The 13,896-nt window shown below is 45.6% G+C and overlaps 1 protein-coding gene across 1 annotated transcript in view; it reads right to left on the bottom strand.

Moving 5' to 3' along the window:
* Positions 1 to 13,896, bottom strand: part of SUPT6H (SPT6 homolog, histone chaperone and transcription elongation factor) — a 1,180,384-nt gene that overhangs the window by 974,810 nt on the left and 191,678 nt on the right. The window contains exons 7-8 of the mRNA XM_078680107.1: positions 1,231 to 1,507; positions 312 to 413 (exon numbers count right to left, since the gene is read on the bottom strand). Of these exons, the coding sequence (XP_078536233.1) occupies positions 312 to 413; positions 1,231 to 1,507 (379 nt within the window). The remainder of the gene's footprint in view (positions 1 to 311; positions 414 to 1,230; positions 1,508 to 13,896) is intronic.

A 13,896-nucleotide genomic window follows, 5' to 3' on the forward strand; every position in this document is an offset into this window, starting at 1 on the left:
ACAGGAAACCAACAGAAAAAGAGGGTATATATATGAACAGAGAATCGAGCATGATTAGTGCTGGATCAGTTGGCCACAATACAGCTGTATAGAGATGGTGACTAGTTGCTATCATTCAGTGCAAATAGTGATCAGGAGATGTAGTTTTGGAACACATTTGGGAAGCAGAGATGGACTCCTATTACCTGCTTGCATTAGACTCCATGTCACCGACACCAGCCAACCATCTAATGTCTGCTAGCTTCCTCCTGAACTACAACGGGGCAAGATTTAATCAAACAAGAGAATTAAAACCTTTAGATACTTCGTACCTGTGAAGAAATTGTTGGTGTAGCAAACGAATTCCGGTAGATCCAGTCTGCTTCTTCTTCAAGTTCATCATCTTCAGCACTCTTGACAGGAATTGATCGAATCTACAGGGAATAGAACAAAGGTAGATGACAAAGATGGATTATACAAGCTCTATCCACAGTGTTCCTGCTCCTTTAATGGCAATTCCTAATTTGTGTATTCTCAAAAGAAATCATTGTTGCACTGTGCTAGCGATGAAGGCAGTGACATGGATCCCACAGGAATTACCGATCAATAATAGCACTAGTGCCCACTGATTCCCCAAGGTATAATATACTGCTGTGATAGGACTTTAAATGCACCACCACCAAATGCCTTGGTTTACTGGCTTATCGCTCCATCATCACAAAGCATACTCCTGAACAGAATGAAATCATGCAGTGACTTACCTGTGGTGTCCTATTCATAACAGAGAGCAGTTCTCCATTAGAGTAGGACGCTAGCAGTAATGTCACTTATGCAACATAGTACTCCTCTTGGATAGTATTACCTTATACCACAAAAATCACCTACCATGCACTCGCCCCACTGGCAGATAGTTACTTCCCATGAATTGCTCCTATTCACCTATTAAAGAGCATTCCTCATACAGCATCACCAAATAATTTACGTCAATGACCACTTTAGGTTTGCCTAAGCAGTGTCATCACTAGAGGCAGTGGCCACACAGCTTTCATTTCTGTGTGCAGTATCTCCTCCACAATACAGCCCACCACAGGGCATTCCACATAAAAAAACAGCCTGCACAGGGAGTTCTCTCCTCACCTTCATATGTTCTGAATCACAAAGCACAATTACATTTTTGGTTACTGTTTCCATATATGGTTTCACATGTATGGCTTACAACATCCCCACCTCACAGAGACCAAGGTCTCATACCTGAAATCTCTCAGGCATGTCTGTGGACCGTATCTCATTGTCCTGGTCAGTTAGATGGCTGCTCTCCAGCTCACTGGGTTCATATATCTCAAAGATACTGCGACTGGTGACCCGTTTTTTGGCTGTCTTCTTTGGTCGGACCCGGGTTTCTCCTTCAGCATCTTCCTCCTCAAATCCGTAATCTTCTTCAACCTCTTCCTCCTCGTCCTCATTGTACTTCCCAAACTCATCAAAGTCAAATTCAACACCAAAGATCTCCTGAGCTTCTTGCAAGGCTCTTAAAAACAATTGAAAACACATGTAACTGTCATTTAGAGAGCTTGATACAGGAGAAGACTTGTTTCTAAGCACACCCAACGCCCGTCATAGAACATTCCATTGGAGTTCTAGCTACTAAACAAAAAGGGGATAACAGGATTTGTCAAGCATTACAAAATGGGTTACAGTGGTGAAGCTGACATTAGAACAGACTTCATAGTTTCACAGCAAACAACATATCAACAAGGCCATCTTGTATTCACTCCAACAAAGTTTAATTTTAAATATCAATTGTCCATCTGCCTACAGAAACTTGGACCTGCTCAATCTTCTTTAAATTAGAATGTCACTCGACCAGCACATAAATGGATAACAAAAAAGCTACTTACCTGCAGGAGTAGTTTTGCATATTGAAGCATTTTCTGAATTCACATGCCATACATTATTCCGCCACCTAAAGGTTCGGTCCGAAATAGTCTATTTGTAATTTGTTTTTTTATTTACCTCTCACTTGGGTGTCCTCAACCAGCTGGAGTTATTTACATTCTCTTGTGACATCAGACGTATGCCATGGAAGGACTACTGCGCATACCGACTCCTCCTTTCAGTTTTAAATCTTCTGGGGAAGAGGGAGGGTCGCATTTGAATTAGAAAATTCCTCATGCTGCAAAATTCCTACTAAAGGGAAGAATTCATTCAGTTTAACGTGTGTGTTTTTATTAATTAAACTTTGTGCACAGATTCTGTAGCAGCATGCTTACTCCTCTGGAGTCTGGGTTGAAATGGGTGGGAATTTGTTAACAGGTGCTATAGCATTTTCTGTCCCATCCGCGCTTCCTTGTTAACTTGAATTTGAAATAAATCTGATAAGCATGTGGCTACTATGCATATTTCACATACAGATGTCTGTGCTCTGCTAATCCTCATCTGATGCTTCTGGGTCTTGAATGGAGCCATGCTCAAATAGACCTTCATTGGCACTCCTCTTTGTGAATGAGGGCTTCTTGCTTTTCTTGAGGTTCTGGCGTTGTTTGTAGGTTCCAATTAGACTTGCTCCTCTTCTTGGCTCTTTCTCTTCCAGCCCCTAAGCAGATTCAGAATCCCTGAGGGAGTAGTTAAACTCCTTTCAAAACAGTGCTCCCATCTCCACCTAGAGATGGCGTATTTCCTTCTCAACATCAAATGCTTTCTGTTTGGTGCGGAGCATGGATCCCCTTTCGAAGTCTAGGCTGGCTGAGCATTTGCCACCAATGGTGTCTATTGACTTCGTAAACATACCAAGAGGGGGGAGGGAGAGATATTTGATTCAGTCTCCCCTGGTAATTCGTATAAACATAATGGAATCCACCTAGAGAGTGGTAGTGATCCCTAAAGTGATGGGGAGCACACAGTGTTGTTTAAATGCCCCTCACACACCAATAGGCCCCTTGGTGTCATGCTTCATCATTGGGGCCTTCGCACCCCTCTACGGGATGCGGCATGCTACGACTTCACGGATACGCAGGAGCACTTAGTAGTGACCTATGTGTATGTGTGTGAAGGAATGTGAGTGATAAGGTGAGGTGAAAAAGTGAAAGATAAAAAATACCTGGCTCGTAGGAAAAAGAACTATTTATTACATCCTCGGCTGGTATTGTTAAAAAGGTGCAAGGTGAGGTTGACTAAATATACGTATTAGGGTATGTCAACCTATGAAAAGCGTCGACATGTTTCGGAGTACTGGAACTCCTTCTTCAGGACGGGGATCTGCACATTAATCCCCACCTTACTCACATGGATAAAAAAATGTAAATGTAAAAGGGTAATTTACAAAAAAACTAGGTGAAATGTACCTATCAGTGTTTCTTTGTAAGCTCAGTTGCGCCCAATTGGCGTGAGAAGAACCTGTGGAATACAAAACATACAGTAAACATCACAGTCGGACGTCCAGGAACAAGGGAAAAAAATAAAGTCCCTGTTATTTTAGGGTATAAATGAACCAAAGTTGTGGCCCAAGGACCCTGTGAAAAAATATTTAAAAAGAAGACACACTTGACACAGACATACACGTAGTGGAAATACGCCAAAATATCCGTCCCAAAGGACTAGCTGAAAAAGAAGGCAAAGTCTATATAGGAGGCTTACTTATAGTTCAAGATTCTCTGACCTCATGAGCCCAGGCGTGGTATTGGGGGAATCCTTCCTTACAGCTTAATATAGCAACCTAAAGAATGTTAAGGGTAGGTTTTTAGGTTCAAATAGTAGTACGAGGAGAAAGAATTGGATGGCCCTCGGTTCTGCAAACAAACTCACGGTTACTGCATGGTCTAGTCGACTGCCTTCCCCTCAACGCGGCTCCGACGAAGTGGAGAGTCAGGTTGAGATGGGGCTTCTTATATACTGCCGAGCGCATCAATTAGTGATTAAATTGAAAGCGGAAGCTTGCCCTTACATGGGTTTAGTGCGAAGGGAGGTCCGGTGATGCGCTACGGACAAGGGCGTGAATCGTGGTTAGACTGCGCATGTGTTAGGGATCAGCGTGCCTATACTCGCGCATTCGTGTTCTCTCCCCACGCCGTTCCGAGGCGCATGCGTTGGAAACAGACGCGTAGGTCTGCGCATGCTCACAGAGTGAGAGGTGGAACTTGGGCGATTGGTTTTAATACCCAGGATAGCATTACTTGTACCCATACTGAACACTACGGGGGCATATTGAAAAAACACTATGGGGGGATATTAAAAAAACAACACCGTAAATTGCAATTACCTAATAGCAGCCTTAAAAGCAAACAGGTTGTAAAACTCGTTGCGCTGCCAGTAAGACGTAACTTAGGCAAATTGATTTAGAGTCTTAATACCTAGTGCAGCGCTACTATGTGCCCATTCTGAACACTATGGGGGTATTTTCAATATTGAAAAAACACATCAGTTGCAAATGTCTTGTTACAGCCTTCAAGCAGACACGTAATGAACTAGTCACGTTGCCATCCAAGAGGATGCAAAACTGTGATCATAACCGATCAACGTAACTGGCTCCATGGAATGGAGTCATTTAACCCAGTGGTGTCCGTCCCAAGGCGGAACACCCACCTCTGCTCCTTTTCAAATAGTCCTGTCTCTGTAGGGAGCTGTTCAATGACTGTCCAGTGTATTTCATTCACACAGTGTTGGAATTCTAAAAAATGGGCTGCCATTTTTGTGGTTGACTTTTTGCATCTTATGTTGCTTTTGTGCTCATTGATCCGTATTCTCACTTGCCTTGTTGTCATCCCCACGTATTCTTTTTTGCAGGGGCATGTGATCAGGTACACGACGTTCTTACTGTTACAGTTGGTGAAACTGCGTTGTTCCCAACTGGTACCGTTCGTGAAGGTGAGAGTAAGGCTCTTCTTGGTTAAATGACAGATGTTGCAGTTGCCACAGGGATGGTGGCCATGTACTCCTTGTAGCCTTGTTTGTTCTACTCTGTTGGTGGGAGGTCTGGTGTGGACAAGCATGTCCTTTAAATTCCTACCACGTCTATGGGCAAATAGTGGTTTTTCTAGGTTCAATGAGCCACTTGTCAGAGTGCGCCAATGTTTATTGACCAGTTTGGTAACTTGGTTTGAGACTGGGCTGTAAGTGGTGACACAGACTGTTCTGCTCGGTTGGTTGTCTCTCGCAGGTTTGTCTTCCAAAAGGGCCTCACGGTTGTTATTTCTGGCTCTTTTCATTGCCTTTTGAATAACCTGGTCCGGGTATTTTCTCTGTTTTAATTTCATACCTAGGTCTTTGGCCTGAGCTTTGTACTTAGTTATGTCGCTACAATTGCGACGTAGGAACTGCCCGTATGGTAAATTCCCCCCCCAGGTGACGTGGATGGAAACAGTCAAACCTGAGGAGGCAGTTCCGCGCCGTCGGTTTGAAATGGGTCTCTGTTTTTAACAAACCTGTCTCGTGGTAGATGTTAAGATCTAAGAAGACCATCGAACTGTTAGACATTTGGTGGGTAAACTTAAGGAAAGAGTTCTGGTTGTTGAGCCACTGCATGAAATCACTAATTGATTGGCCGTCCCCTTCCCAGATCACCAGAATGTCATCGATGTAACGACGCCATGTGTGGATTCTCTCCCTGAAGGGGTTGTCTGGGTGGAGAATTTTTGAAGACTCAAGATGGTGAACGTATACTCCCGCCAGACTCGGGGCAAATGTACTCCCCATGCTGGTTCCATGGCTTTGCCAGTAGAGAGTTCCCTCATATTCGAAAACGTTTTTTGTAAGAGCTAATGAGATACACTCCATGACCACTCCCCGAGGGGTTTGGTATTTCCATCGATCAGAGTAGAGTACTTCCTCGATAATAAGTAGTGTCTCATCATGTGGGAGGCTGGTGTAGAGACTCTCCACATCAAGGCTCAACAGCATTTGTGATTCAGGGTTAAAGGGTTGGTCCTTTAACAATTGTAGAACCGCTTTGGTGTCTCTAAGGTACGTGTTGGTTGCTTGCACCAGAGGTCGTAAGAAGGCATCCGCGAACTTCGACAGTGGCTCAAGGATGGATGAAATGCCAGACACAATGGGCCGGCCAGGTGGATTTTGAAGGTTCTTGTGGACCTTTGGTATAGTGTAGAAGTAGGGAATGCGAGGGTTTTTTTGGACAAGGAATTCTGATTCTTTTTTAGTGAGCCAATTGTGCGCCAAGGCTTCCTCAATCATAACCTCAATCTTTACTCGTAGGGACTCCGTTGGGTCTTCTGCCAGCATTTTATAGTTCCTTCTGTCAGAAAGGAGTCTCCTGCATTCTCTGTCATATGCAGTGGTAGTCTGTATTACCACTGCCCCACCTTTGCCTGCTGGTTTTATAACCAGATTTTTGTTTTGTTTTAATTCTTTTATCGCCTCATTTTCCAGTTTGCTCAAGTTTTGGAACACCCTTTGCTTGGTATCTATTTTGCTTAGTTCAAGCATGATGGCATTCTCAAAAGCCAAAACTTCCACAGGGAGTTGGTTGTCTAGAGGTGTAAAATTAGACTTTGGTCTTAATCCGGTATCAGAAGTTTCCTGAGATGGTTCTTTGTCTTTAAAGAAAGCTCTCAGTTTGATTGTTCTGATGAAGTCCTGGATTTCTTTGTGTAGAAGGAAAGTGTCAGGTTTATTAGTCGGGACGTACCCTAAGCCTTTATTGAGTACTTCAAGTTGTAAATGGGTCAGGGGCCATGAGGTTATGTTAATAACTAAGTCCCCCTGCTGCTCGTTGATGCTTGGTTCGCAGTCATGCTCCTCGTGCTCACCCTGGGGTCTGCTTCCATTACGGGTTGCCAGGTGACATTGTTGCCCTTCCTGTTCCTCCCTTTGCGGGTTCCCTGACCCCATGATAAAAAAGGCTGAGCATTCTGGGGTGCGTTAGTTTGGTCTGGTACCCATTGGGGATACATTTGTCCCATTTGTGGCGGGCCAAATTGGTATTGGGGAAACTGGAACTGATTCTGGTACGGATTGAATTGGGGTCCCTGGAACCCTCTACAGCCTCTTTGGCGGGGGAATTGAGACCTCTGTTGACGGAAACCTCCCCTCTGTTGTTTCTTTTGATGGAAACCACCCGAGTTTGTGCTGGTGGAACTACCGTCCAAACTTATACTATCAGTGTCATTTACGTTCCCTTTCATCACATAATCAGCTCTTGTATATGGATATGCTCCCTCTGGGGTAAAACGGTCCTTATCCTTTTTCATTTTGTTAAATTTACTTTGTTTCGAAGTAGCCTCAAAATCCTTCATTTGCTGATTCAGTTCTTCCAAACCTCTCTTTAAGTCTGCTGGTGAGATGAAGGCTTTCAAATTCACTTCAAGTCTCTGGATTTCTACTTTTAATTCCAAAGATTTTCTTGTAGCTGTTTGAACTATTAATGCCAACCAGTCTCTGGTACAATGCCAGGAAATAAGGGACCAGGCTTTTTTAAAAATGAGGTCGTCCTGAAAGGTGAAAGGTTCGTTTTTGACCAATAAACCCTGTGGGGATATTTTGTTCCTTAGGTATTCCCTCATTAACAGGCCATGTAGGGCAACATGGCCTGTTAATGAGGGAATAGTTAATAGTTCAAACAGCCACAAGAAAATCTTTGGAATTAAAAGTAGAAATCCAGAGACTTGAAGTGAATTTGAAAGCCTTCATCTCACCAGCAGACTTAAAGAAAGGTTTGGAAGAACTGAATCAGCAAATGAAGGATTTTGAGGCTACTTTGAAACAAAGTAAATTTAACAAAATGAAAAAGGACAAGGACCGTTTTACCCCAGAGGGAGCATATCCATATACAAGAGCTGATTATGTGATGAAAGGGAACGTAAAGGACACTGATAGTATAAGTGCGGACGGTAGTTCCACCAGCACAAACTCTGGTGGTTTCCATCAAAAGAAACAACAGAGGGGAGGTTTCCGTCAACAGAGGTCTCAATTCCCCCGCCAAAGAGGCTGGAGAGGGTTCCAGGGACTCCAATTCAATCTGTACCAGAATCAGTTCCAGTTTCCCCAATACCAATTTGGCCCGCCACAAATGGGACAAATGTATCCCCAATGGGTACCAGACCAAACTAACGCACCCCAGAATGCTCAGCCTTTTTTATCATGGGGTCAGGGAACCCGCAAAGGGAGGAACAGGAAGGGCAACAATGTCACCTGGCAACCCGTAATGCAAGCAGACCCCAGGGTGAGCACGAGGAGCATGACTGCGAACCAAGCATCAACGAGCAGCAGGGGGACTTAGTTATTAACATAACCCCATGGCCCCTGACCCATTTACAACTTGCAGGAGACTCCTTTCTGACAGAAGGAACTATCAAATGCTGGCAGAAGACCCAACGGAGTCCCTACGAGTAAAGATTGAGGTTATGATTGAGGAAGCCTTGGCGCACAATTGGCTCACTAAAAAAGAATCAGAATTCCTTGTCCAAAAAAACCCTCGCATTCCCTACTTCTACACTATACCAAAGGTCCACAAGAACCTTCAAAATCCACCTGGCCGGCCCATTGTGTCTGGCATTTCATCCATCCTTGAGCCACTGTCGAAGTTCGCGGATGCCTTCTTACGACCTCTGGTGCAAGCAACCAACACGTACCTTAGAGACACCAAAGCGGTTCTACAATTGTTAAAGGACCACCCCTTTAACCCTGAATCACAAATGCTGTTGAGCCTTGATGTGAAGAGTCTCTACACCAGCCTCCCACATGATGAGACACTACTTATTATCGAGGAAGTACTCTACTCTGATCGATGGAAATACCAAACCCCTCGGGGAGTGGTCATGGAGTGTATCTCATTAGCTCTTACAAAAAACTTTTTCGAATATGAGGGAACTCTCTACTGGCAAAGCCATGGAACCAGCATGGGGAGTACATTTGCCCCGAGTCTGGCGGGATTATACGTTCACCATCTTGAGTCTTCAAAAATTCTCCACCCAGACAACCCCTTCAGGGAGAGAATCCACACATGGCGTTGTTACATCGATGACATTCTGGTGATCTGGGAAGGGGACGGCCAATCAATTAGTGATTTCATGCAGTGGCTCAACAACCAGAACCTTAAGTTTACCCACCAAATGTCTAACAGTTCGATGGTCTTCTTAGATCTTAACATCTACCACGAGACAGGTTTGTTAAAAACAGAGACCCATTTCAAACCGACGGCGCGGAACTGCCTCCTCAGGTTTGACTGTTTCCATCCACGTCACCTGAGGGAGAATTTACCATACGGGCAGTTCCTACGCCTACGTCGCAATTGTAGCGACATAACTAAGTACAAAGCTCAGGCCAAAGACCTAGGTATGAAATTAAAACAGAGAAAATACCCGGACCAGGTTATTCAAAAGGCAATGAAAAGAGCCAGAAATAACAACCATGAGGCCCTTTTGGAAGACAATCCTGCGAGAGACAACCAACCGAGCAGAACAGTCTGTGTCAACACCCACACACCCTATTATTCATCATTGCTAATGGGGACTAGTTAATCAATGAAGGGGGGGCGTTTTGGGTATTAAAAGGGAGACGCGGCCACTAAGAGAGAAAAGGAGGAAGGCACGCTTGAGGAAATTGCACTCAAAGCTCTCGATCTGATGTTCCATGCCCATCTCAGGAATTTGGTCCGACAACAGGCATACAGTGCTCGCGCATCAGACCTAAAAATGCGCAACGCTGCAGAATGGCAGCGGATACCCAGATCTCTGCAAAGTGGTTTAAGCCAAAATTCCCTTGCCAATTTGTAAGCTGGGCAAGCAAAAAAGACATGCGCAATTGACTTAGGTTTAGCCTCACAATTCGGGCATATAGGTGATGTTTGGTACGGAGGCTTCCAATGCGAAGTCAATTCGCGAATAGGCAGTGATCCTACCCTGAACTCAAAAAACAGGGCCCTATCAAAAGATTTCTGTATGATATCAAGGTATGGTTCATATCGTGTGAGGTGCTTATGTTGCAAGAAGAAAACAAGTTACTTACCTGTAACTTTGGTTCCCCAGTATTGGTAACTTTCATAGATTCCCATGCTTTGTATCATTCCCCCGTCGTCGGAATGGGAGCCTCGGTAAATAAAAAATACCATAGCAGTAAGTACAAAAGAGAAAACTAGGCCTAGGCCTCATCTCATTTTGTAGCTTATCCACCTCTTTGTAAAAGAGACCAAAAATTCTGCAACAACCAATCAGAATAGCCTCACCCCATAGAACCCTCCTGAGAGAGCCTCAGAGCCTCAGATTTTCGTAGCCGTTGTGTAACAGCAACTATCTCAGTAAAAAAAAAGGCCGAGCTTTCCCAGGGGAGGAGGGTTGGCGCATGGGAATCTATGAAAGTTACCAATACTGTGGAACCAAAGTTACAGGTAAGTAACTTGTTTTCTTGCCCCAGTATTGGAACTTTCATAGAGTCCCATGCTTTGTATCAGAGTAGCTAGCAGTAAGTCATAAAAGCATATTTTGTTACATGAATATCCTTACATGTCAACATAGATATCCTCATAGGAAACAACTCATAAAAATGTTACCACAGAGAAGAAAACAAAACTCAATACAAAAGGTGCAATACAGGTAGGAGGGATTGTAGGGAAAGCTCACCTCTCATTCAAAAAGATTTCTCAGGACTGCTTGACCCACCGCTGCATCCTCCTTTATGGAAGAATCCAAGCAGTAGTGCTTCGTGAAGGTGTGGATACTGCTCCACGTAGCTGCTCTACAGATGTCCTTGGTAGGGACTCCTGAGAAAAGATCCACTGATGAAGCAACAGATCTCGTTGTATGAGCACAAACTAGTCTTTCAAGCGTTTCCCCACTTCCTGATGGCAATACTGAATTGTATTAGAGATCCAACGTGAAATACTGTGCTTTGAAAGCGGGAATCCCTTACACGGGGCACTATAAGAGACAAAAAGTTGAGTAGACTTCCTGAATGGTCTTGTTCGTTCCAGATAAAATTTCAGACACCTCTGAACATCCAAAGAATGCAAAGACCTCTCCGCTGGTGTAGTAGGTCGTGGGAAAAAAATATTTCAAAATCACAGGCTCATTCAAATGGAATTCGGATGGGACCTTCGGGATGAATTTTGGATTTGTCCTTGGAATCAGAACATCCTTTTTGAACTGAAGAAAAGATTCCACAATAGTGAGCGCTTGGAGCTCACTAATCCTCCTGGCCGATGTTAAGGCTAATTGGAGAGCCAGTTTCCATGATACAAATTTCAGATCTGCTCTGTGAATGGGCTCAAACGGAGCTCTCATCAGATTAGCCAAAACCAAATTAAGCTGCCAGACTGGTGGAAGAGGCCGGACTGGAGGAAAAACTCTGAACAAGCCCTTCAGGAATTGTTTAATAATCCTAGCGGACCAAAGTGAAGGACCTGAAGACGTCCGCCTGAATCTAGAGATGGCTGCTAGATGTACCTTGACAGAAGAATGAGTCAAACCTGACTTAGCCAGAGAAAGAATATATGGCAAAAGCTGATGCGGAGCTGAAGTGTATGGATGAAGGAGCAGTTTCTGTCCTGCAACTCTAGTTCTGTAGTAGGGGTATCTCTGTTATAGTCCTAATCTAGTGAATAGTCCCGCCCATGTGCGTGGACCCTGGAGCAATCAAAAATAATCTCTTAAGGTGTCGAAAAAATGCAGAACTGCACAGACACTTAAGAGAGAATTTAAAGACAGTTAATGCAGCCTATATCCACAGGCTACACTGTCCAGTACTTCAACTAGAAATTCCACCAAAAAAATCCACAAACAGCAAAGCCTGTCCAGATTTTCCTTGCCTCAACAGCAAAAACCCCTCTAGAATGATAGAGAGGAAGACATGGACAGACAAGCCCCATAGGCTGCCATTATGTGGCTCAAAGCAGGATACTGTGCCTTTAAGAGAACTTTCCAGAACTTCACAGTATCCCAGAATGCACTGCAGGTCCCTTTTACTTCCAGTTCTTTTTTCCGGCTCCTACACCTACGACGTCCGTGATTTTTGAGACACTTCACAAGAAGCATTTGTCTCGCCCTCTACTGCCGCTCGTGCCAGGATTGGTAGAGCCAGCGGAGGAGCTGTTCCTTACGCATGCAACGACGAAAGCCGCTCCGTCCCGTCTTCTGAAGAAGTACAGGGCTCCGGATTCCGACCCGGCTTTTCTGAAGATTGACCCTGTTCCGGACTCCGTTATAGTGACGGCGGCCAGAAAACAACACTCTACCTCTCCGTCTTCTACCGTGCCTCCGGATAAGGAGAGCCGATGGATCGACTCAAATGGCAGGAAGGCCTGTGGGACGGCCTCTACGTCCATGAAGGCCGCTAGCGATACGGCTCTGCTAGGGCGTTATGATCGTGCCCTGTGGGAATCTCTCCAGCAGTTCGCGGAACTCCTGCCACGTGATAGGAGGGAGGATTTCCTGGAGATCCAGAAGGAAGGGATGCTGGTCTCGAACCAGGTCATCAGCGCGGCCGCTGATGGTTCTCTTTTGCCGGCCCATGGGTATTGTCATGGGATCAACCAGCGACGCCATGCCTGGCTCAGGCTCACATCACTCAAGCCGGAGGCCCAGCAGCGAGTGGCTAATCTGCCCATCTCGGGAGAGACCCTGTTCGGGAAGCATGCAGATGATGAGATTGCCCGCATAAAGGCGGAGGCCGAGACTCTGACGGCTGTGGGCTTGGAGAAGCCCAAAGAAAAGAAAGCCTACCGCCCGTTCCAGAGATGGTTTCGGGCGCAGGGCAGAGTGCGAGGACAAGCTTCTGGACAGCAGCAGCAACAACAGCAGCAGTTCCGGAGGCACTTCCAGAAGCGCCAGAAGGGTAGAGGAGGTCAGCAGTCCTCTACAGCGAACAAGGGCGCGGCCGGGTCTCGACCCTGAGCTGTTACTTCCCCTACATCCGTTACCCGCTCCGGTGGGGGGAAGCGTTCGATTTTTTTCTGGCAGAGTGAAGAAAAATTACTCAGGACAAGTGGGTGCTGAATATTGTTTGCAATGGATACAGTCTTCGGTTCACCAGCCCGCCTCCATCAATTCCTCCGGTCAGCTCGCAGTTTCCGATATCCTGTTAAGGAAAAGGGCGATAGAAGACGTACCTCTGTCTCAAAGGGGAAGAGGTCTGTACTCCCGGTTCTTCCCGGTTCGCAAAAAAGACAAGAACTAGTTCAGGCCCATTCTGGATTTGCGACAAGCGAACAAGGGGATTCGCAGAGAGAAGTTTCGCATGCTGTCGTTGCATCAGACTTATCCTCAGCTGCAACGGGGAGACTGGCTGTGTGCCATAGACCTACAGGATGCCCATTGCACACAAGCACAGGAAGTTCTGCGATTCCAAGTCTGCGCCAATCATTATCAGTACACAGTACTGCCATTCGGACTGAAGTCTGCGCCCAGAACATTCTCAAAGTGCATGGCAGTGGTAGTCGCACACCTAAGGAAGAACAAGGTGTTTGTCTACCCGTACCTTGACGATTGGTTGATCAAGGCTTCCTCCTTCTCGGAAGCTCAAGCACACATCCAGAAGACGTGCGTTCTCTTGAACAAGCTGGGGATGCACATCAACATGTCCAAGTCTGTCCCGACTCCGGTCCAGTGCATCCAGTACTTGGGAGCCTCCATCAATACGCTGTCAGCAAGCGTGTCTCCTTCGGAGGAGCGACGATTATCACTCCTTCGGAAGGCTCTGGCTCTTATGACCACTCCATCTACAACAGTGAGGACGGTGTCTTCTCTACTGGGATCGATGGCCTCTTGTATCTTCCTCACGCCACACGCACAGCTGCACATGAGACCATTGCAGGAGTGCTTGGAGGATCAGTTGGATCAGAGGAAAGGGTCTTGGGACGACAGGATACGACTGTCTCTGCATGCTCTTCAGTCTCTGAGGTGGTGGTGTTCGGCGGAGAATCTCCTGAGAGGGGTTCCCTTCCACAAGGACATTCCCACGCAGACTATTGTGATGGAT

This window comes from Lissotriton helveticus, chromosome 3_1 (assembly GCF_964261635.1).
Source record: "Lissotriton helveticus chromosome 3_1, aLisHel1.1, whole genome shotgun sequence".
Taxonomy (NCBI): Eukaryota; Metazoa; Chordata; class Amphibia; order Caudata; family Salamandridae; genus Lissotriton; species Lissotriton helveticus.